General features: G+C 43.5%; 1 protein-coding gene across 2 annotated transcripts in view; it reads left to right on the top strand.

Moving 5' to 3' along the window:
- The window catches only part of ctc1 (CTS telomere maintenance complex component 1), a 94,020-nt gene that overhangs the window by 1,007 nt on the left and 70,328 nt on the right, over positions 1-22,685 (top strand). The window contains exons 2-4 of one of the 2 annotated variants that reach the window (XM_080214369.1): positions 12,228-12,418; positions 14,444-14,708; positions 20,454-20,683. In XM_080214369.1, the coding sequence (XP_080070495.1) occupies positions 12,228-12,418; positions 14,444-14,708; positions 20,454-20,683 (686 nt within the window). Of the gene's footprint in view, positions 1-12,227; positions 12,419-14,443; positions 14,709-19,363; positions 19,382-20,453; positions 20,684-22,685 lie in introns of those variants that run through there. The other variant, XM_080214370.1, reaches the window with a different exon arrangement.

Here is a 22,685-nt window from a genome sequence, read left to right as displayed (position 1 = left end):
GTTTATTTGGAGTCATGAGCTTTTGGACTGCTATTCCTTCATCAGGTGAGTATTGCAGGTACATAGTGCTGAAATCCAGTGACTCCTGAGATCTGGGCAGTGAAGGCATGGTGATATAGTTTCAGGTCAGTATCGTATGTAATGTGAAGCGAAGCTGGCAGGTGGTGGTATTCCCATGTGCCTATGGCCTTGTCCTACCTTTTGGAAAAGGAACCTTGATGAGTTGCTGCAGTGCAGCTTGTAGCTGGTACGCCCTGCTGACACTGGTGGAAGAAGTGAATGTTTAAGCTGGTGGCTGGATAGTATTGAGCTTTATAAATGTTCTTGGGCCTGCATTCATTTGGGCAAGTGGAGAGTTCTATCACTCTCCTGACTTGTGCTTTGGAGATGATGGACAGGCTTTATAGTATCAGGAGGTGAGTTAACCTTCTAATGTAGCCTCAATTTTTTTTAGTTTAGTCCATTTAAGTTTCTAGTCACTGGTAACCCCTCAGGACTTTGAGATTCAGCAATGGTAATGTTGTTAGATGTCTAAGGGAAATGGTTAGGTTCTGTGCTTGATAATTTTTTGTTGCTGCTGGGGCCACATATTTTCTGCATGGTGGCACAGTGGTTAGCACTGCTGCCTCACAGCACTAGGGACCCAGGTTCAATTCCCAGCTTTGGTCACTGTGTATGTGGAGTTTGTACATTCTCCCTGTGTCTGCATAGGTTTCCTCTGGGTGCTCCAGTTTCTTCCCACAGTCCAAAGATGTGTGGGTTAGGCTGATTGGGTAATTTGCCGTGGCCATAGTGTCAGGGGATTAGCAGGTAAATTAATGGGGTTAAGGGGATTGGGCCAGGGTGGGATTGTGGTCAGTGCAGACTCGATGGACCGAATGGCCACCTTCTGTACTGTGGGAATTCTATTCTATGATTCTGCATGTTTAGTAGCATTCATAACTCTCTTCTGTACTTCATTTGTGTCCTTGATTTGCTGAATATTTCCAAGTGGTTGTGATTCCCACAGCTAAATTCTTTGGAGGATAATTCCATGCTGAAAATGTTCTGGAATGAGCAAAGAGGCTTGAGCCTGTGATTGGGTTCAGGAAATGGACCAGTAGTTTACTGCCTCAGAGTCATAATTATACAGCTCCGCGAAGCACATGCTCTAAGGTTTAAAACCCCTCGAATTAAAAGCTAGAGTCCTCAATTACGTTTGATCTACAAGTTGCAAATAGCTATTATTTATGAATCAAGTAGAATTTATTAAGCACGATTTTACATATACTTAACAACAAACAATGAAGACAGCTTAGAAGTTTTTCAAGATCCCAAGAACGCTTGATATTGTTTTTTATTTCAAAAATATATTTTATTCATAAAAAATCCCAATTAAACCATTGCAAACAGTGCAGAAAAAGTCATTTTTACAGTCCTATACAAAATTACAGTCATTACTTTTCAAAACTTAAAACTATATACATGCCTCAGATTTTACTGTGTGCTGTTATTTCTCAGATTGGCACACAGTTACGCATGCCGAGGGTATTCTGCAGTTCCCGGGCCCTTGGTCTGTCTCCGTTAAAAGGCCTTATAGTGTGGCCTTTCCCCATTACACCTTTGTGGCGGCTGCCCCAAGCTTGAACACGTCCCTCAGCAAGTACTCCTGGACCTTGGAATGTGCCAGTCTGCAACACTTGGTCGAGGACAGTTCTTTCACCTGGAAGATCAGCAAGTTTCGGGTGGACCAAAGTGCGTCCTTCACTGAGTTGATGACCCTCCAGCAGCAGTTGATATTTGTCTCGGTGTGCGTCCCCGGAAACAGATCATAGAGCACAGAGCCCTGCGTCACCGAGCTGCCCAGGACGAACCTCGACAAATAACACTGCATCTCACTCCAGACCTTCTTTGCAAAGGCACGTTCCACAAGGAGGTGTGCGACCGTCTCATCAGCCCCACAGCCGCTTTGACGGCAGCGCTCAGTGATGTTGAGACCTTCAGCGTGCATAAAAGATCTGACGGGGAGTGCCCTTCTCACCACCAGTCAAGCCAGATCTTGGTGCTTGTTTGAGAGTTCTGGTGATGAGGCGTTCTGCCAGATGACACTGACAGTCTGCTCAGGGAACCATCTGACAGAATCCGCCATCTCCTTTTCTCTCGGCATCCAGGACATTACGTGCTGGCCACTGCTTGATCGCCATGTGGTCAAAGGTCTGTTTGCGGAAAAATTTCTCCACGAAGGACAGGTGCTGCAGTACAGTCCAACTACTTGGAGCGTTCCGCGGCAGTGTGGCCAGACCCATCCTCTGCAACACTTGGGACAGATTGAACCTCAAAAAGTAGTGGCACTTGCTGTTAGCGTACCTAGGATATATGCAGAGCTTGATGCAGCCGTGCACAAAGGTGGCCATCAGGATGAGGGCGGCGTTGGGAACGTTTTTCCCTCCGTTCTCCGGAGATTTGTGCATCGTTTCCCTCCGGACGTGATCCATCTTTGATCTTCAGGTAAACTTGAAGATGGCCTGGGTCACTGCTGCAGCGCAGGATTTGGGGATAGGCCACACCTGCGCCACGTACAACAACACAGACAGCACCTCGCATTGGATCACCAGGTTTTCTCCTGTGACGCAGAGGGAGTGTTGCTCCCAGAAGCCCAGTTTTTGCCTGGCTTTTGCGATGCGCTTGCCCTAGTTTTTGGCGCATGTCTGCTGCTCCAAACCATATCCCCAGCACCTTCAGGTAATCTGCCTGACAGTGAAGAGGGCAAAGGATTTGTCAGCCCAGTTCCCAAAGAACATAGCCTTGCTCTTGCCCTGGTTGACTTTGGCTCCTGAGGCCAGCTCAAACTGCTCGCAGACCTGGAGGAGCCTGCGAACAGACGAGGGGTCTGAGCAGAAGACAGCCACATCGTCCATGTACAGGGAGACTTTGACCTGCTTGCCTCCGCTGCCTGGGATTGTCACCCCTTTGATGCCTGGGTTGCTTCTGAGGGCCTCGGCAAAGGGTTCAATGCAACACACAAAAAGAACGGAGGAGAGAGGGCAGCCCTGCCTGACTCCAACCTGATCAGAAACCTCTCTGATTCCCATCCGTTGATTGAGACTGCGCTCATGATGTCTGTGTAGAGCACTCAGATCTGATTGCGGATTCCCTTCCCAAAGCCCATTTTGGAGAGCACATCCATCATGTAGCTGTGCGATATTCTATCAAATGCCTTCTCCTGGTCTAGGCTGATGAGGCATGTATCCACTTGCCTGTCCTGCACGTAGGCGATCGTATCCCTGAGTAGCACAAGGCTATCAGAGATCTTCCTGACGGGTACGGCACAGGTTTGATCAGGATGGATCACTGACCCCAGAGCAGATTTGACCTGGTTGGTGATGACCTTGGCCAGAATTTTATAATCCACGTTCAATAGTGAAATGGTTCGCCAATTTCTAATTTCTTCCCTTTCCCCCTTCTGCTTGTAAATGAGGGTAATGATGCCTTTCCTCATGGATTCTGACGTTCTGCCTTCCAGAAGCATACTCTCGTATACTTCGAGGAGGTTGGGGCCCATCAAGTCCCACAACGCCGAGTAAAACTCAGCCGGTAAGCTGTTGCTTCTAGGAGTTTTATCCTTCTGAAAGAACTCGACGGCCTTTGTCAGCTCATCCAGAGATACCGGTCTGTCCAGGCTCTCCCGCTCGCCGTCGTCTTAAGACCTGTGTGATAGACGACAGGAAAGACTGGGAGGCCGTGCTGTCTGTTGGCTTCAGGTCATGCAGTCCGGCAAAGAAGGATTTGCAGATCCTCAGAATGTCAGACTGTGATGACCTTACAGAGCCATCTTCTTCCTTAAGGCTTCAGAGGTTTCCCTGTGCACCTTCTGGAAGAAGAAACGCGAGCACTTTTCGTCCTGCTCCATGGAGTGGACCCTGGACTGGAAGATGACCATAGCGGCCTCCGAGGCAAAGAGCAAGGCTTGCTGGATCTTCACCTCCTAGAGATCCTCCTTGACATCAACCTCCATTGACTGCATGCTTTTCTGGAGTCGGGACATTCCCCCTGCTCTCTCCCTGGCCTTCTGAACCCCTTTGTGGATGAAGAACCTTTTGATGTTGCTCTTGTTGGTTTCCCACCAGAGCGATGGAGACTCAAGGGTTTTGCAGTTCTCCAACTGTGGTAAACCCTCTTGAGTTCCTCGAGGTTCTCTGGGATCAACAGTTCTACATTTAGCTTCCAGGACCCCCTGCCCACTTTCTGGTTTTCCTCCAACTGACAGTTGGCCAGCAGGAGGCAGTGATCAGAAAAGAACACTGGCTTGACATTGGCAGACCTGACCATGAGCGTGCGGGATACAAACATGAAGTCGATCCTGTAGCAGACAGACCTGTCGGGCTGTGACCACGTGTACCTACGCTGCCCTCTGCTGGATTGCTGAAGATGTCGAGCAGGTTGGCATCTTTAACCGTTTCCAGCAGGGCTCTGGACGTAGTGTCCAGTTTGTTTTCAGCCCTGCTGGATCGGTCGGCCTTGTTGATAATGCAGTTAAAATCCCCACCCAGAATGACCGGCCTGGAGGTGGTGAGCAGCAGTGGCAGCTGCTCAAAAACTGCCAGCCGCTCGGTCTTGACGGCAGGGGCATACACGTTAATCAGCCTGAGAGGGCAGTTCTTGTACGTGATGTCTGCTACGAGGAAGCGTCCTCCCACCACCTCCCTAACTTCGGAGATGGTAAAGTCGCCTCCTTACAGCAGGATGCCTATGCTGGAGGAATGGTAGTCGTTCCCACCTGACCAGATGGACAGTCCGTGGGATCACACGCTCAACCAACGCCTGTAGCTGCTGAGGTGAGATATCCCACACTCCTGCAGGAACAGCAGGTCGGCTTTGATGTTGGCCAGGTAGGACAAGATGGCCACACATCTCAAATTGTCTTCAATGCTGCGTACGTTTATTGAGGCAAACTTTAAAGACATTTTTAAAATGTAAAAGATTTGTCAGTTCTTGCATGTTATTCAGTCAGCATGCTCCAAGTGCAGCATTCCTGTGGCACTGACGAAATTCTGCAGGGCTGAGGTAGCAGTCGAACCCTGCCCCAGATCCCCGACGGCGACCGGGTGACATCGTCGGTGTCGTGTTGCCGTCGCTTGGTGCCGGGGGTTGCTGGCCGGTCTCAGCATTGGACGTTGTTGATGTCCTGTTCTCTGGGGTCATAGCCTTGGCCGAACTGTTGCCTCCATCCCTGGATGGTCCCCAGCTGCTTCGATGTCAGTGGTGGTCTGTGACAGCTGTGGTTCCCTGGCTGCTTTTAACTTGAGCCTCCTGATGTTCTGTCGGCTGACAGCTTTCTTTTCCTCGTCTGAGGAGGCGTCGCCGCTGGAGGTTGTAGCTGCCATAGATTTCCTTTTCTGGTTGTTTTTCTTTGACTTACTGCCGGGGCTCTCAGGATCTGCGATCTCCTGCTCCATGGCCTCAATGCCCTCTGCTGGTGGTGGTGTGGATGTGTCATCCTGCTGCACTAGGGGGTCCACCCTTCAGAAGCTTTCTCCAGACCAGCTTATTTTGTGGTGGACTTTCTGTTCCCTGAGGCAGCAACGGCACTTGCCTCCCTCACTCCACCTCCGGTGATCTGTGCATAGGTGGCCTTCCGCTTGGGGCAGGCTCTGTAAACATGGCCAGCTTCCCCGCACAGGTTGCAACATTTACTGTCTTTGCAGTCAAAATCCCAAGAACGCTTGATGTTGTTGGACAGATGATGGCTTCTTCTATGTCTTTGAACAGAAGAGTCGTACCCCAGAAGCCATGGTATCACTGTGCTAACAAAAATTACAATTTCTCAATTTTTATCTCCCCACTCCCCCATTCTTCCATCCTCTTTTTGGAGATGGTTCAAATTCACTTCTATTGGCTGTAGAATGCAAATTATCTCATGTTGCCCCACCTTTGCAACAATCCTCGCTTTATGGTCACAAACTCTAGAAATTTGCATTCCAAAACAAACAAGTTCTCATTTCCTTCCAGCTACAGAGAAGCCATAAATAAAGTCACATTCTTTTGTCAACATATCTTAACTCTAATCGTACACTAAAGCTATTAAAGTCAACAGTTAAGACTACTTATCATAACATCAGAAATAAAGGTTTCGTCTCTGGTACAGATCAATTAAAGCAATGCATAGTTTGTTTAAACATAGTGTCAGCTTAAGTTCAGGCTGCTTTAGCTATTCTTTCAAACTGATTTATAAACAAACAACTACTCTTATTTTGGCCATTAAGACTGCTCAGCTCAAGACCCAAATAAGCTCCATCATAAAACAATAAAACAAGTTTGTTTCCTCACCAACAGCTGCTTTTCCTGTTCTCGTGATTATCTTAACATTAAGTAGTCCAACAACAAGTCAAAATTGAACCGCTTAATTTTAAACTGTGGTTACAGAATCCGTAGATGTTGTAGATTCTAAAAATTAGAATTATTAAAATCTTAAACTGCCAAATCAACTATTGTTAGCTACAGAATAATGTTACCTTATTTCTGGTGGTAAGAACTGTGTGATAATGAAGAGCTATAGGGGATTTTGGTACAAATTTATATTTGAGAAACTGTGATTTATCTCCTTGGAGCAAAGGTGATTGAGAGGAGATTGTATAGAAGTGTTCGCGATGATGACAGGTTTAGATAGGGTAGTTCAGGAACAACCGTTCCCATTGGTTGATAGTACAATAAGTGCACAGGTGTAAGGTCTTAGGCAAGAGGCACGAGAGAATGTGAGGATGAACTATATTATGCGGAGCACGGTAATGACCTGGAACTTGCTGCCCATGAGTGCTGGAAATGAAAACAGTCAGTGGCTTCAAAAGGAAATCAGATGGACACTGGAAGCAAATTAATCAGCACGACTATAGGGATAGAATGAGAGTGGGACTGACCAGATTGCTCTAAGAGCCAGCACAGATTCAATGGACAGAATGGTCTCTTGCTGCACTTTAAATGCTGCTGTGACTTCCATGTGAATATGAGCGTCGGATGGGATTGCAGCTTCTGAGGTCATGTTGTGGATTTTTGTTTAGCACTGTGCTTCTGGCTGCTTTGATATTAAAAGCTTTATATGTCAATAAACTATGAATCGTTGTGTGTGGCAATTACCTTAAGAGAATTGCTAGTTAAACATGTAACAAAGATTATACTTTAAATAAAGACAGCTGGAATGCTTTGACCTCAGTGCTTTGTGCGGGTTAGTAGCCCTTTGTCTTACAATAAACCATCTTGAACTTAAGGACTAGTCTTGAGTGATTCTTCCACCACAACTGCTTACTGTGTGAAAGAGTGGTAATAGAAGATAAACCTTATGCTTATGATTGACTGCTGTATTTGAAGCTTATTTTTTGTTCCATCCTCTGCGAAGTGTACTGTTGCTGACAACTTAAATTGCAGAATAGCAGAAGGACGGCACAAAATTACAAGCTTTGATTATCCACCAACCTTTCTAACTCTGAACCATATCAATGATGGAAGTTGAAATGTGGATCCAGGTTACTTCCAAACCCAGAAGAAGCAAGGTATTGCATGAGCATTGTCCTTACCATCCAAATGTGAGATAAGGAGTAAGGTATTTTCAGAGTGGAAAGTGCTGATCTGAATGAAGAAGAGGGATTGGACCTTCTATTACAGTTTTTGGATAAAGCTTACAAAAAAAAAGAATTATTGGAAGTGTATGAAGCTTGATCAATCTTAGGTTTAGGAGAACGGAAGATCAGTCTGTGAAAAAGTATATCAAAATCCATGATAGATGTTGTATGACTGCGGAGATTTGAACTTGGAATTCCGGAATCTATATTGGCATTTAAATTACCTAACTAGGCTCTCATTTCCCATTTTGATAGTCTTTTAGTACTAACAGGGGTTGATTCCAAGGGGAGAAAATCTCTTCTAGATCAAAAGTTGGCAGCCCCAAAAAAATTTCTGGGAAAATAGTTGTTTCCATCCACTTTCTTAGCAAATGCAAACTGCAATGCTATGAAAGGAAGGATAGAGGATTTGATGGTGGTTCAACTTTGAAGTCAACCAAATTTTAGATGAAGATTTCAATACAGCGATGGGGTTAACGACAGGTTTCAAACAGGCATAACCTTAGCCAGTTTGACAGTCAGGATGAAAAATATGCCTGAGATGATGAACATGGGTGTTTGAAGCCAAAAATAAAATGCACGAGGCATGTTTGGTGACGTGACTTCAGTGTGATTTCCCTGTATCATTATGTGATAAACTGCCCACAGCAACAAAACTGTATTTTTGAAGTAGCCAATGAGACAAATTCATCTGAGACTGAATGTGATGATGGTGGCTGTATGATGGAATTGGATTGGTCACGGAGTTTAAAACCAGTGATAAGTATATTGATGGCCGATTCCTTCAACTGTGCAGGTTTGGACAGTTGTTGAACTTCTACAGCGTGTGGTATCGACTGTCTTAACTGCTGTCTGGGGTTCCTTGATGAGATAGACTAGTGGAAGTTTTGGGGGGTATGAAAGCTCTACCTGTTTTGGTTTTGGAGTTGACAATATGTCAATGTCCACCAAATGGGTGCTCTTCCCTTTGTAATATTGCAGGGATCAATCTGTTTATCAGTACTGATGTGGTGTCCAGCAAGATACTGCTATTATTGATGAAGAAGGCGCCGAAGACTCTGGATATGAAGAATGATCGAACTATAGGACTCAGAAAATTTCTGGACCTGCATTTTACTCAGTCAAACTGTTGTTGCTTACCACTAAGGAAGCCACAGATCATCATGAAGTTTTGGTAACCACTGAGAATAATAATTTGGACAAAAAGATCATTTGGAAATTACTCAGTTTGCACATCCAGCATCACAGAAACTGAAGACTCTACTTCGAAATGCAGGAGCACTTGATAAAGTATATGATGACCTTATTGAACAAATTACTGCCCAATGCAATTAATATGCGTTAAATATTGCAAGATACCATCACGTCCTGGTGTGTGCTTGCCACTAGCCAGGGAGTTTAACAGCGTTGGGGCAATGGACTTGAAAGTTTGGGACAAGGATTGGGGTATTTTTATACTACATTTCATAAATATGGTAACCAGCTTTAGCGTATCCACTGTGATACATAATAAAGACAAAAGGACCATTGTTGATAAGGTCTTGGAGAAATGGGTAGGAACAGGCTTGAGAACTAAAACAAAATTTCTGACAGATAATGATAGGAAATTTCCCAGTGACGAATTTCAAGATAGTTGTGAATATCTAAATATTGTAATCGTTGATACGTTGCGTAAAATATTGGCTGATCAAATGGGTTGCAAATTGCAAACAGCATTGGCATGATTAGTGCATGCAAAGAACTCTTTGCAAATGGTCAGCTGGTAGTCCATACCAGTTGGTGTACGGAAGAAATCTGAAGCTGCCTACTGTGTTATTGGATGCTGTCCCTGCTTTAGATGGGGCTAGCATTAGCTCTACCATATCTGCTCGTCTGAATGCCTTGCATGCAGGCAGAAAAGCTTTCATGAAAGCTGAGGTTTTGGAGAGAATTCGGCGAGCTCTATAGCACTAGATAAGGCCATCGGGGATACAATTTCAGCGAGGAGAGATGGTATGTGAGAAAAGGGAAGGTCAAAAAGAGTGGAAAGGGCCTGGCAAAGTAATAGGGAATAATGGGAAAGTAGTAAATGTACAACACAGGAATCAAATTGCTTGGGTACATTCTTCACGTTTGGTACTGACAATATACTCAAAGGTACTGAACTACACGTTTGAAAAAAAGAGGAAGCACCATGCACCTCATATATGCAAGCACTGGGTAGTTCTGGGGATCAGATGACAATAGACTCAAGGTTGGCCCACTATGAACAAAGTAATTCTAAGGCACAGCATAATGCTATTTGTTCAAAAGGGTAACTGCCTAAAGTGGCACAAAGATAACAAACATGACAGAAGGGACCAGTGTGTGGAGGGATGTCACTATAATAGATAAAACAGGAAAAGCCTGTGGTAAATGTGCAGTTTGAAAGAAGAGATCAGATCTATGGATTAGGCAAACAATGTAAACATGTGGAAACCCAAAAAGCATAGCATCTGACACTGAACTAGAAAGTGGCCGTGACCTCTGTTTATAAAAAAAACATAAACTTGCAGATGAAGTCCTGCTCACACAGGAGAAATACCATAAAGTAGTAGTCCAGAAAGGGACAGTTGAGGCTGTAGTTTGATGAGAACGAGGCCCAGAGAGCAAGCTAGCAATCGCAATAGAAGTAGAAACCCTCATGACCAAGAAATTTTAGTAGCTTATTTTTCAGTTTAACTGCAGCAAATAAAGGAAGCCAAGCATAGAGCTACAAAGTTTTATAAGAAATTTGGAGTATATGTGGAAGTACCTGACAGGGGACAGTCAGCTTTATTTCACCAGTGGATGTATACAGAAAAGGTACTCCCATAAGGTACATTCAAGGCCAAAGTGAGATTGGTAACCTGAGCCTTTGAAGGGACATTAGGGGATCAGGATATTAGAGTGGGCTCCCCTACTGCAGGGAAAGTAATTTTGAGATTTTTTGGCATCACGTTCCTGGAAGTGTAGATTGCTGTGTTTTTACAAGGTGAAAAGTTTCAAAGAGAAGTACTTTTGAAACCGTCCAAAGAATCCAGTGATGTAGAAGGAAAGCTATGAAAATTGAGCAAATTGTTTTTGGATTGAATGATGTGTCAAGAGTATGGTATTTTCCATGACACTCTTCCTGTTGAAAATGAGTTGTGTTCAGTTAAAGGCAGTTCAGTGAAAGCTCACAATGTTCTACTGGTACCATAAGGGCAAGCTAGCTGGAATCTTCTTCGTGCATATTGATGATTTCCTTGGAGGCTCTGTCAAATTTAAACAAGAGGAAATTGAGATGATAAAAGAATTCAACGGGTCTTTAAATACATGGATTTAGACATTAAGCAAAACAACTTGGGAGTGACACTGAATTAACAGTCTTATCTACAAAATGTTAATCCTATCCCCAGAACCTGTGTTGGACCTTCACAAAAAGGTGATCCAGCTACCAAGGAAGAAACAGAACAATTGAGAAGTTTGATCGGACAGTTGAACTGCCTAGGCACCCAAACCAGACCTGACGCTAGCTATGATGTGTTAGAGCTAAGCACCATGATGAAACCCTTCAGTGAAGGGAACCCTGAGAACAAATAAAACACTAAGTTACATTTGGAAATGTGTGCGCTCAACTTTGCAGCTTTGGGTAAGCCAGAGGATATGAGGTTGGTCATTTTATGAGGTTGGTGCTGCTCATGCCAATCTCCCAGATGGGTACTCTAACATGGCAGAGTTTATCATATTCTTGGTGGGGAAATTTGTTTGGGAGGCCAAGAAAATAACAGTCGTAAAAATCACATTAGCTGCTGGCATTTGTAGAAGTGCTGGATGTGGGGGTTTACTTGTCTAGCATATTGTCAGATAAGGGGTAATGTGAGAAAGGTTGACTCATAGAATGTTATGTTGACAATTAGTCTCTTTATAACAATGTCCATTCAACAAAGAATATAACAGAAAAAAGGCTAATAGACCTAGCTGACTTAAAATAAATCTTGAGAGAAGGGAAATCTCCAAACTACAATGGATTGACACAACTCATCAGCTGTTGAACAGTTTTTCAGAAATGTGTATGCTCCAAAAAATGACCAAATGTATTAGAAGAGGGGTGTTTTATATTATAATGATGCAAAAAATATTTTTTGTTTATATAATGGCTTGTACATGTTTGGTCAAGGAGTTGCAGGTTTCATAGATGTGAAAATGTGAGATCTTTTATTTTTGTTTAGATTCAAAAGCATGTTATTTTATTTTTTCAAAGCTTCAATTCGAAAAGAAATTAGGGGAACATATCAATAAACTACTAATCACATCTTGTTAAACATATGACAAATTGTACTATAAATAGAAATAGCCGGAACGTTTTGAACTTTGTACTTGCAAGTTAGTAGCTCTGAGGAAGTGTTTTACAACACACCAGTCTGAACCTAAAAATCAGTCTGGAGTGATTCTTCCAATGAAGCTGTTTATTGTGAGTAACAGTATGTTGTAACGTGTGTCAGAATAAAGTAAAGGTTGCATGTCATTGTTTTGATTAATTGTCCTAGTTTTGCTATTTGTCAGGGTTTCTCTTTTTTTTTGAGGTGTGCTTTAGATCAACTCTATACACTGCGATATTAGCTGTGGTATCTTCTCTTGTATTTCAACTTGCAGGATGTTCAGTGGCTACGGAATTTGTACAGATTTACAGCAGAGAACATCCTTCCTGTCACTGTAGATTCTGAAATTACCTGTAAAGAATTGAGCAACTGTCTCTTTCAATGTCTGTGTAGAATTTGCCACAATTCCAGTAATCCCTGTTGCTATCAAGGAAAAGATGGACTTATTCTACCTTTAAGTTACAGGTACTGTTAACAAATCTATTACTTAGTTCTGTTCTGATGAAGGGGCCTATATATAACATCTATATTTCTCTTTCAGATACTAATTGTCTTGTGTATTTGTAGCATTTTTGAATTCTAGCGTTCATGCTTTTTTCTGTTTTTTTTTGTGGAATGTGTAAGGTGGTGTTGTAGTGGTGATGTCACTGGATCAGAAATCTAGAGGCCTGGACAAATGCTCTGGGGAAGTGGGTTCAAATCCCACCATGACAGCTAGTGGAATTTAGATTCAAAAAGTAAATATCTGGAATTGAAAGCTAGTCTCAGTAACGGTGACCATAAAGGTATCATTTGATTGTTGTAAATACCCTTTTGGAAAGGAGATCTGGCATCCTTGCTTAATCTGACTTAGGCATGACTCCAGAGAGCAATCTGATTAATTCTTAGCTGTGCTCTGAAGTAGCCCAGCTAGCCACTTAGTTCAAGGGAGCACCCAGAGAAAATCCACGCAGACATGGGGAGAATGTGCAAACTCCTAATAGACAGTGACCCAAGCTGGGAATTGAACCCGGGTTCACTGTGAGGCAGCAGTGCTGATCACTATCACCTTGCACCCCTTGTCAGTGATGCTCACACCCTGGGAATTAATAAAGTGCTACATTTTCAGTCATGAAAGCAAGCTGCAAACACTTCCTTTAATTTATTGATGCTATTTATGATTTTTTTATGTCCTGCTCATGGCACATTTTCTGGGTGTTGCATTTGAGGTTAAGTGGTTGCTTGGTTCCAAAGATGTGTCCTCCCAGGTTCTCTTGGATGTAAGTTTTTTGATGGAACAAGAGGTGAAAATTGTGAGGAGAAGCTTCTAGCTTGCAAAGCTGTGAAGTAAATATGATCCATGCATTTAAAAGTATGTATGATGTTGAATGTGGTATTTCTGAATTGTCTTCAAACTATTATTATAAATTTCTTCCAATTGCATTGGTAATTAGAATAGAAAAGCAGAATGTTTTTTAAAAGCTGCTTTTTAAGCATTGATGTTCAAATAGACTTGGTGTGCTTGTAAGGAATGAGGAAAGATAGCAAGCCAAGTGCAACAAGCAAGAAGGCAAATGTCATGTTGGACTTAATTGCAAGGAGATTGGAGTCTAAGATAAATAAGTCTTGCTACAGTTGTACAGAGTTTTGGTGAGACCACATCTGGAATACTGTGTAGTTTTAGTCTACATTCAAGAAAGGAAACACGCTGGAGGCAGTACAGCGAAAGTTTGCCAGATTGGTCCCTGGGATGATGAGGTTATTATGATGTAGAGATGCCGGCGTTGGACTGGGGTAAAACAGTATGAAGTCTCACAACATCAGGTTAGAGTCCAACCAGTTTATTTGATAGTAATCTTACAAGCTTTCAGAAATTGTGTTCCTTCGTCAGGCGTGTGGAAGGTTTTGATCAGAGAAGGGCATATAAAGCCACACACAGTTTACAGAATACTGATTTTAGAATGCAATTCTTTACAGCTAACCTGCTATTCAAGTCTTATAGATGCAGACAATGTGAGTGGAGATAGCATTAGCATAGGTTAAAGAGATATGCGTTGTCTCCAGACAGGACAGTAAGTGAGATTTTACAAGCCCAGGCAAGTCATGGGGGTTACAGTGCGACATGAACCCAAGATCCCGGTTTAGGCCGTGGGCTTGTAAAATCTCACTTACTGTCCTGTCTGGAGACAATACACATCTCTTTGGTCTCCTTTAACAGTAATTATCTTATGGGTTAAGTAATTAACCAGCCCTTGCCGTATGCTGGTTAATTCAGTGACTTTTGAAAGGGACTTGAGGATTCTGAAGCAGTCTGATGAAGATTCCATTTGATTTTCCTCTTTCCCGTGGTGACAGAATTACATTGCATTTCCAGAGCTTTTAGTTGTCACTAGTTACGTGTCATTGATTACAACTTGCATGCCATCGGCATGTTAAGTGTTCATTTAACATGGTTGGAGTTCAGATACACTCCATCTTCCTGCAGAATAATGAAAGATGATTATGTTGCAGATTTATATCCGTCACGGAACTTCAGTCTCAGCAAAAGACCCCATGTTGTAGTCATTTAACATGGAGCACCAGTCAGTTCAAGCAGTGGAGCCTGCGTGGAGAGAGATTTCTGGTCGATCACAAAGTACTTAGTCGCACAAACCTGCTGCTATGTGGTATCCTGACAGACAAGATCTCTATTGCATCAAGTGCTTCGGGGAATGAAGGACAGCAGAATGGTAGCAACTTGTACTTGCACGACAAGAATGGATTCATACTTTGTGAGGTAAACTGAAATTGATAAATTTGCAGACAGTTTTGGTGCCTTAACTAGTTTATTCAAATAGCCCAATAGCGAGAAGTGACAATGCTATTTGCTGTCAGTGGGGGGAAATTAGCCAACTTGAAAGAATTTGTTCATAAAAGTAAAGTTTATTTATTAGTCACAAATAGGCTTATATTAACACTGCAATGAAGTTACTGTGAAATTCCCCTAGTCACTACATTCCGGAGCCTGTTCAGATACACCGAGAATTTAGCATGGCCAGTGCACCTAACCAGCACATCTTTTGGACACTGGAAAGAAACTGGAGCACCCGGAGGAAACCCATGCTAACACGGGGAGAGTGTGCAAACTCTACATAGACAGTATCCCAAGCCGGGAATCAAACCCAGGTCCCTGGCACCGTGAGACAGCAGTGCTAACCACTGTGCCATCCTTTGGGTAAAATTAATGTAGAATTATTGTTTCTTCAGAATCCATATATATTTATAGAACACTACAGCACAAACAGGCCCTTCGGCCTGCAAGTTGCACCAATCACATCTATATCTACCAAGCCATAGAACTATCTGTAACTTCCAATGCCATTAGATCCCATATACTCATCCAGAAGTCTTTTAAAAGACTCCAGTGAGTTCGCCTCTACCACCACCGGCGGCAGCGGATTCCACTCACACACCACCCTCTGAGTGAAAAACTTTCCCCTAACATCTCCTCTGTACTTGCTTCCCAGCACCTTAAACCTGTGTCATCTCGTAGCGACCATTTCAGCCCTGGGAAATAGCCTCTGAGAAGCCACCCTATCTATTCCTCTCAACATTTTATAAACCTCTATCAGGTCACCTCTCAACTTTTGTCTCTCCAGGGAGAAGAGACCTAACTCCCTCAACCTATCTTCATAAGGCATGCCTCCCAATCCAGGCAACATCCTTGTAAATCTCCTCTGCACCCTCTCAATAGCTTCCACATCCTTCCTGTAGTGAGGCGACCAGAACTGCGCACAGTATTCCAAGTGGGGTCTGACAAGGGTCCTATAAAGTTGCAGCATTACCTCCCGACTCCTAAACTCAATCCCTCGCTTAATAAAGGCCAGTACACCATACGCCTTCTTGACCATATCCTCCACCTGCGAGGCTGATTTAAGAGTCCTATGGACCCGGACCCCAAGATCCTTCTGCTCTTCAACCCAGCTAAGACTCCTACCCTTGATATTGTACTCCTGCATCCCGTTGGTCCTGCCAAAATGGACCACTACACATTTATCCGCGTTGAAGTCCATCTGCCACTTCTCCGCCCAGTCTTGCATCCTATCTATGTCACGCTGCAACTTCTGACATCCCTCCAGACTATCCACAACACCACCAGCCTTCGTATCATCAGCGAACTGACTAACCCATCCCTCCACTTCCTCATCCAGGTCATTTATGAAAATGACAAACAGCAAGGGTCCTAGAACAGATCCCTGGGGCACTCCACTGGTGACTGACCTCCATGCAGAAGAAGACCCATCCACAATCACACTCTGCCTTCTGCAGGCAAGCCAGTTCTGGATCCACAAGGCCAAAGCCCCTTGGATCCCATGCCCTCTCACCTTCTCAAGAAGTCTCGCACGGGGGACCTTATCAAACGCCTTGCAGAAGTCCATGTAAACCACGTCCACCGCTCTTCCTTCATCAGTGTGTTCAGTCACATTTTCAAAGAACTCAACTAGGCTCGTAAGGCACGACCTGCCCTTGACAAAGCCGTGTTGACTATTCCTGATCATTCTAATCTTCTCTAAATGCTCATAAATCTTGTCCCTCAGAATCCTCTCCATCAACTTACCAACCACTGAGGTCAGACTCACCGGTCGGTAATTTCCTGGGCTATCCCTGTTCCCTTTCTTGAAAATAGGAACCACATCTGCAATCCTCTGGAACGTCTCCCGTCTCCATCGACAATGCAAAGATTGTCGCCAGGGGCTCTGCAACCGCTTCCATCGCCTCCTACAGTAACCTGGGGTACATCCCATCTGGTCCCGGCGACTTCTCTATCTTGATAGAATTTAAAAGTTCCAACACACCTTTCTTAATATCCACATACTCAATCTTTTCAGTCTGCCGCAAACCTGTAGTACGACCTCCTAGATCACTTTCCACCGTGAATACTGAGGCAAAGTACTCATTAAGCACCTCTGCAATTTCTTCCGGTTCCACACAGACTTTTCCCCCTTCACCTTTTATAGGTCCTACCCCTTTTCTCATCCTTTTACCCTTCACATATTTGTAGAATGCCTTGGGATTCTCCTTAATTTTACCCGCCAAGGCCTTCTCATGTCCCCTTCTGGCTCTCCTAATTTCGTTTTTAAGCTCCTTTCTACAAGCCTTATATTCCTGTAGATCCTTAACATCTCTTAGCTCTCTGAACCTTTTATACACCTTTCTTTTCTTCCTGACCAGGTTCACCACAACCTTCGTGCACCTCCTGCGACCTACCAAAACCTCCTTGTCTCATCGGAACGTTGTCGTGCAGAGCTCCAGTCAAGCATTCCTTGAAAATCCGCCACCATCCTTCAGTACTTTTCCCCAAGAACAACACCTTCCAGTTTACTCGTCCAATTGTCTGCCTGATGTCATCATATTACCCCTTACTCCAGACAAACACCTTCCTAGCCTGCCTGATCCTATCTCTTTCCAATGCTATCGTGAAGGAGATATAATTATGATCTCCATCCCTGAGATGCTCTCCCACTGAGAGATCCGTCACCTGTCCTGGTTCATTAGCCAGCACCAGGTCAAGTACAGCCTCTCCTCTCATAGGCTTATCCACGTGCTGTGTCAGGAAACCCTCCTGAACACACCTAACAAACTCCTCCCCATCCAAACCCCTTACCCTAGGGATATTCCAGTCGATGTTTTGGAAATTAAAGTCCCCCATCACGACAACTCTGTTATTACTACATCTCTCTAGGATCTGTTTCCCTATCTGCACCTCAACTTCCCTGTCACTATTGGGCGGCCTATAGAAAACACCCAGCAAAGTTATCGACCCTTTTCTGATCCTAACTTCCGCCCACAGAGACTCCGTAGACAGTCCCTCCACGGCATCCACCTTCTCTGCAGCCATGACACTGTCCCTGATCAACAGTGCCACTCCGCCACCCCTTTTGCCCCCCTCCCTGTCCTTCCTGAAGCATCTGAATCCTGGCACCTGAAGTACCCAGTCCTGTCCCTGAGACATCCAAGTCTCTGTAATGGCCACCACATCACATTCCCAAGCAGCAATCCACGCCCTAAGCTTATCTACTTTGTTCACTACACTCCTGGCGTTAAAATAGACACACCTCAGACCCTTGGTCTGGGCACTTGCCTTCTCCATTACCCGTCTAACCTCTCTCTCATACTGTCTACGGTCCTTCTCTACCTGGGAGCTAACCTCCTTGCTCTGTCTCCTCATCTCTATTCCCTCCTCCCAACCTTTCTAGTTTAAAGTCCCCCGTCCCCCCGTAGCCCTAGCCAATCTTCCCGCCAAGATATTGGTCCCCCTGGGATTCAAGTGCCACCCGTCTTTACTGAACAGGTCACACCTGCCCCTAAAGAGGTCCGCATGATCCAGGAACTGGAATCCCTGCCCCCTGCTCCAGTACCTCAGCCACGCATTCACCCTCCACCTCATTCCATTTCTGCTCTCACTCTCCCGCGGCGCAGGCAGCAATCCTGAGATTACTACCTTTGCGTTCCTCTTTCTCAGCTGTCTACCTTATTCCCTATAATCCCTTTTCATGACCCCTTCCCTCTTTCTACCTAATTCAGCGGTACCTATATGAACCACAACCTCCAGCTCCTCACCCTCTCCTTTTCAGGATGTCTGGGACGCATCCAGAGACATCCCGGATCCCACTCCAGGGAGGCAAACCACCATCCACGACTCCCGTCTGCATCCGCAAAAACGCTTGTCTGATCCCCTCACTATGGAGTCTCCTATTAACACTGCCTTGCTGCTCTTTCTCTTACTTTTTTGGAGTACTGGGTCAGGCTCAGCTCCAGAGACCTGGCCACTGCTTCCTCCCCGAGGTGAGCTGTTCCCCCCCCAGCAGTACTCAGACAGGAGTACTTATTTTGAAGGAGGACATCCACTGGCGTGCTCTCCATCACGTGAGCTTTCCCCTTCCTAACTGTGACCCACTTGCCTTCTTCCCATTGCCCCGGTGTGACCACTTGCCGGTAGCTCCTGTCAATTACCTCCTTACCTCCTGTGACCACTTGCCGGTAGCTCTTGTCAATTCTCTCTAATGAGATGAAGGTCCTTGAGTTGCAGTTCCAGTTCCTTAACCTGGTCCCTTAGGCACTGCAGCTTCACACACCGAGCACCGATATGAATGTCTGGGAGACCAGGAGCCTCCAGGACCTCCCACATATTGCATTGGCAACAACATACTGGCCTCACACTCATACTTGCCCTTTTTAGTAATACAAAGAAAAAAAGTAATAAAAACTTATAAACTTACCTTGCCTCATCCTTTTCGCTTGGGCCCTGTGAGTCAAAGCCCTTCCAGCTCACACAACAAAAACAAAAACAAACTTATCTGTTCTCACTCCGAGCCCCTCTCTCTCTCTCTTTTTTAGGTTAGAGGAGGTGGGAGGGTGGGGTCCTCTACCTCTGTAGCGTATCGGGATTCCTGACCAGTCCAATTTATGGTAAGGAAAAAAAACTACCCAAGTCCCTTTGCAAACCACTTCCGGTTTCTGGAATAAAATTTAAAAAACTATTTATGATGAGATGAATATATTGCTATGCTAAATGTTTACATAAAATTGTCCAACAAAATGCAGTTTTTGAGGTAGTGGAAACTGGTTGTAGTGATCAATTTTGATAGGTAGATAGATCTACCTAATCAGAAGATAACAGTTCCAGTATTCCTCTGCTGAGCGTTCCTAAAGGAGTGTTCCTATACTGAAACTACTGCTGTACACAGAGTTCTACTCCGCTGCTTAAAGTGCAAATCAATAATAAGCTTCAGTGCAATTTAGCCAGCTAGTATATATCTGCAATACCACCCAGATGCTAATGGAAGGTTGAGTGAGTACTTTGGAACTCTTGTTCAACTTACCGATCAGCAGTCTGAAACTGTCATTTGGCACTGCTTGCCAGCATTTTGTCCATGAGCTGTTTGCTCAGTGCCAGTTTTTGGCTCCGAACAATGAATGAAGTGCATCCTGAATGGGGGTGGGACGGTGCCTGATGCAAGCTTGATCAATGCAACTAATGAGAAATCTATCAAAGTGATAGAAAAGGCACATTCAGTGAGTGAATTCACTGAGTGAATTCCACTATTCAATAAGCGCAACAGTCTATTAATAACTGTGTCCTAAGAGAGGCGATCCAATATCCATAAAAATGAAGAGTCTGCTTTACATAATCCAATTTGTATTTTTCTGATGTATTTATATCGATTATTCCCAATTTAAAATATCTTGGCAACCAATTCTTGCTAGTCTCCTGGTCCCAAGTTAAATATTGGACCTGCATAATTGGCAGTGGACTTCCACAGAACTACTTGACCTGCTTGATCAATAAATTGCAGTAAAGACAAATAAATACATTCCACTTCTATTTTAGATGGTCTCAACCAGATTTCCTATAAACATGTTTTCAAATAATTGATTTTTTTTCATTTCCCCTTGACGTGCAATGTATTTGTGATTTACTTGTGAAATGTAAGTTCCAAACAATGTTATTTATCTTTTGTCTTTTGCAATTTTTGGCTAGATTATCAAACTGAATGCTCGGTGGTTAGGGCATTTGGTACTGTTTCCAAGCTGGAGTTATATTCCACAGAGCGATACGGTTTGGAGACCCAGTGGGAACGAAGCTGGCTACCTTGAAATAATTGAAGCACCCTTTCTTGTGTTTCCAAAACTTTTCATTGGAAGCCTTTTGCCATCACGTGCACTAAATGTTTTACTGCCAGATTCAGCAATCCATCTCCTGGACAAAGGGTAGGACATGCATATTGAAAGATGTTTAGATACAGCTTTAATAGTTAAGTAATGCGTGAGTTTCATTTCCCTTAATTTAGGACAACTGTGATTTTATTTAATGTTTTCCTGTAACAAAGCCTATGTATATCAATGTATTTATCTATTTTGTCTGGTTGTTTTCTTAAAAAAAAAACTTTTTTTGGCTGAAAAGGCTTATGTGTAATACCGTCTCACTTCAATTTTATGTTGTCAGAGCAACTGTGTATAGAATATTCAGTACTTCTGCACCTGAGAGTGAAGTGAGAATATATTTCTGATGCAATATCGACATGTGATTCTTGAAATATTAATAATTCCTAATCAGTGTAGATAAGATCCACACATTTTCAATTTTTTAAAACCAGGATAGACTTTCAAAAACAAAAATCTGAAACCCCATTTCCCAATGGAACCTGATTCAAAGCTAAACATTGGAGGTGCCAGGATGACAAAGTTTAGTAGGCAATGAACCTCTAGATTCTAAGTCTATGTAAAGCTAAAGCAATCAAAATACTTAAACAAGATGAATTTTGCATAATTTAACCTTTGAAACAAAAAAATGCATTAGTATTTAAATAAGCAAAAATATAGTGAAGAAATTCTGTGGTCATCCAGCAAATGTTTTTGAGAATGTACCAATAAATTTATCAAACTGACATCTAAATTCCAAAATCTTTAGCCTGAAATCAAATAGAAAATAAACTGATGAAACCTGTGTTTGAATCATAGAATCCCTACAGTGCAGAAGGAGGCTATTCAGTCTATCAAGTCTGCACCCACTCTTACCCAGGCTCATTCTGTAACCTCGCGTATTTGCCCCTCTAACCTATATACTGGGGACACTAAGGGACAATTGAACATGGCCAATCAACCTAACCTTCCCATCTTTGGACTGTGGGAGGAAACCCACACAGACTCTGGGACAATGTGCAAACTCCACACAGACTGTCACCCAAGGCTGGAATTGAACCAGGGTGCCTGGCACTGGTAAGGCAGTAGCGCTAACCACTCTGCCATCATGTCACGAAAGGGGGAAAAAAACACCTACTTGTGGAAGGGAAAGGAGTACTTGCTAATTCTAACCATTGTTGTCTGTCATGAAGCAGGTGAATGATTCAAAAGTAACTTAGCAATCCAGCTTTGTGATCTGGAAATATTGTTTTACAAATAAAAGCAAGGTTTTATCATTGTACTAATTATAATTAATATTTCCTTTAGTTCAACATTGGGAAGAGTGAGCCAACTGTCTCTGGCCCCCTGCACAAAACTCTCATTTCCTCGTCTGTGATTCTGGTTCCCCTCCCTGTCTCAGGCTGAACTAGATTGTTTACAACTTCAGTGTTTCATTTAAGGCTCATGAGCTGAATTTCTGATATGCATCTTTTCCCTATGCTGCCATATCCTCTCTAACACAGGGATTGCCTACTTCCTCTTACATAGCATTTCCTGTCTCTGCCATAACTGCAGCTCATCTGTTATTGAAACCCTCATTTGTGTTTTTTGTCACCTCCAGATTTGGCCATTCCAATGCTCTCCCACTGGTTTCTCATTCTTCACCCTGCAAAAGCTCTGTTCTATCAAATGGAAACTGAATCTTGCTCACCCATCAAACCCACTCTTGTTGATCTATATTGGTTTCCAAATGACACTGCCTTGATCTTAAAATGAAAGACGATGAATGAGACATTGTTGAAAAAAGAGACATGTCAAAGCTCTCCATCTCGGCTAAGTGCAAGCTGAAAATCTTCAATATGTCTCTTTTCTGGCAATGCTCAAGTTCTGTGCTACTGAATGACAATATGAATGAGACAGTTTATATTTATCACTATATCTGTTGCAAGGCAAGCAGAGGATTTGCTCTCAGCTTGCAGTTTTAAACACAAGTTCCCATTCCAAACCCATGAAACATCTGACCTTTGGGAGAGAGAATCGTATGTGTGGTACAATATTACATGTACGCTAATGTGCTTTCCAGTCTGCC

The sequence above is a fragment of the Carcharhinus amblyrhynchos genome, chromosome 28 (genome assembly GCF_965287045.1).
Source record: "Carcharhinus amblyrhynchos chromosome 28, sCarAmb.v2.hapA, whole genome shotgun sequence".
Lineage (NCBI taxonomy): Eukaryota > Metazoa > Chordata > Chondrichthyes > Carcharhiniformes > Carcharhinidae > Carcharhinus > Carcharhinus amblyrhynchos.
This window is presented reverse-complemented; position numbering and strand designations above follow the sequence as displayed.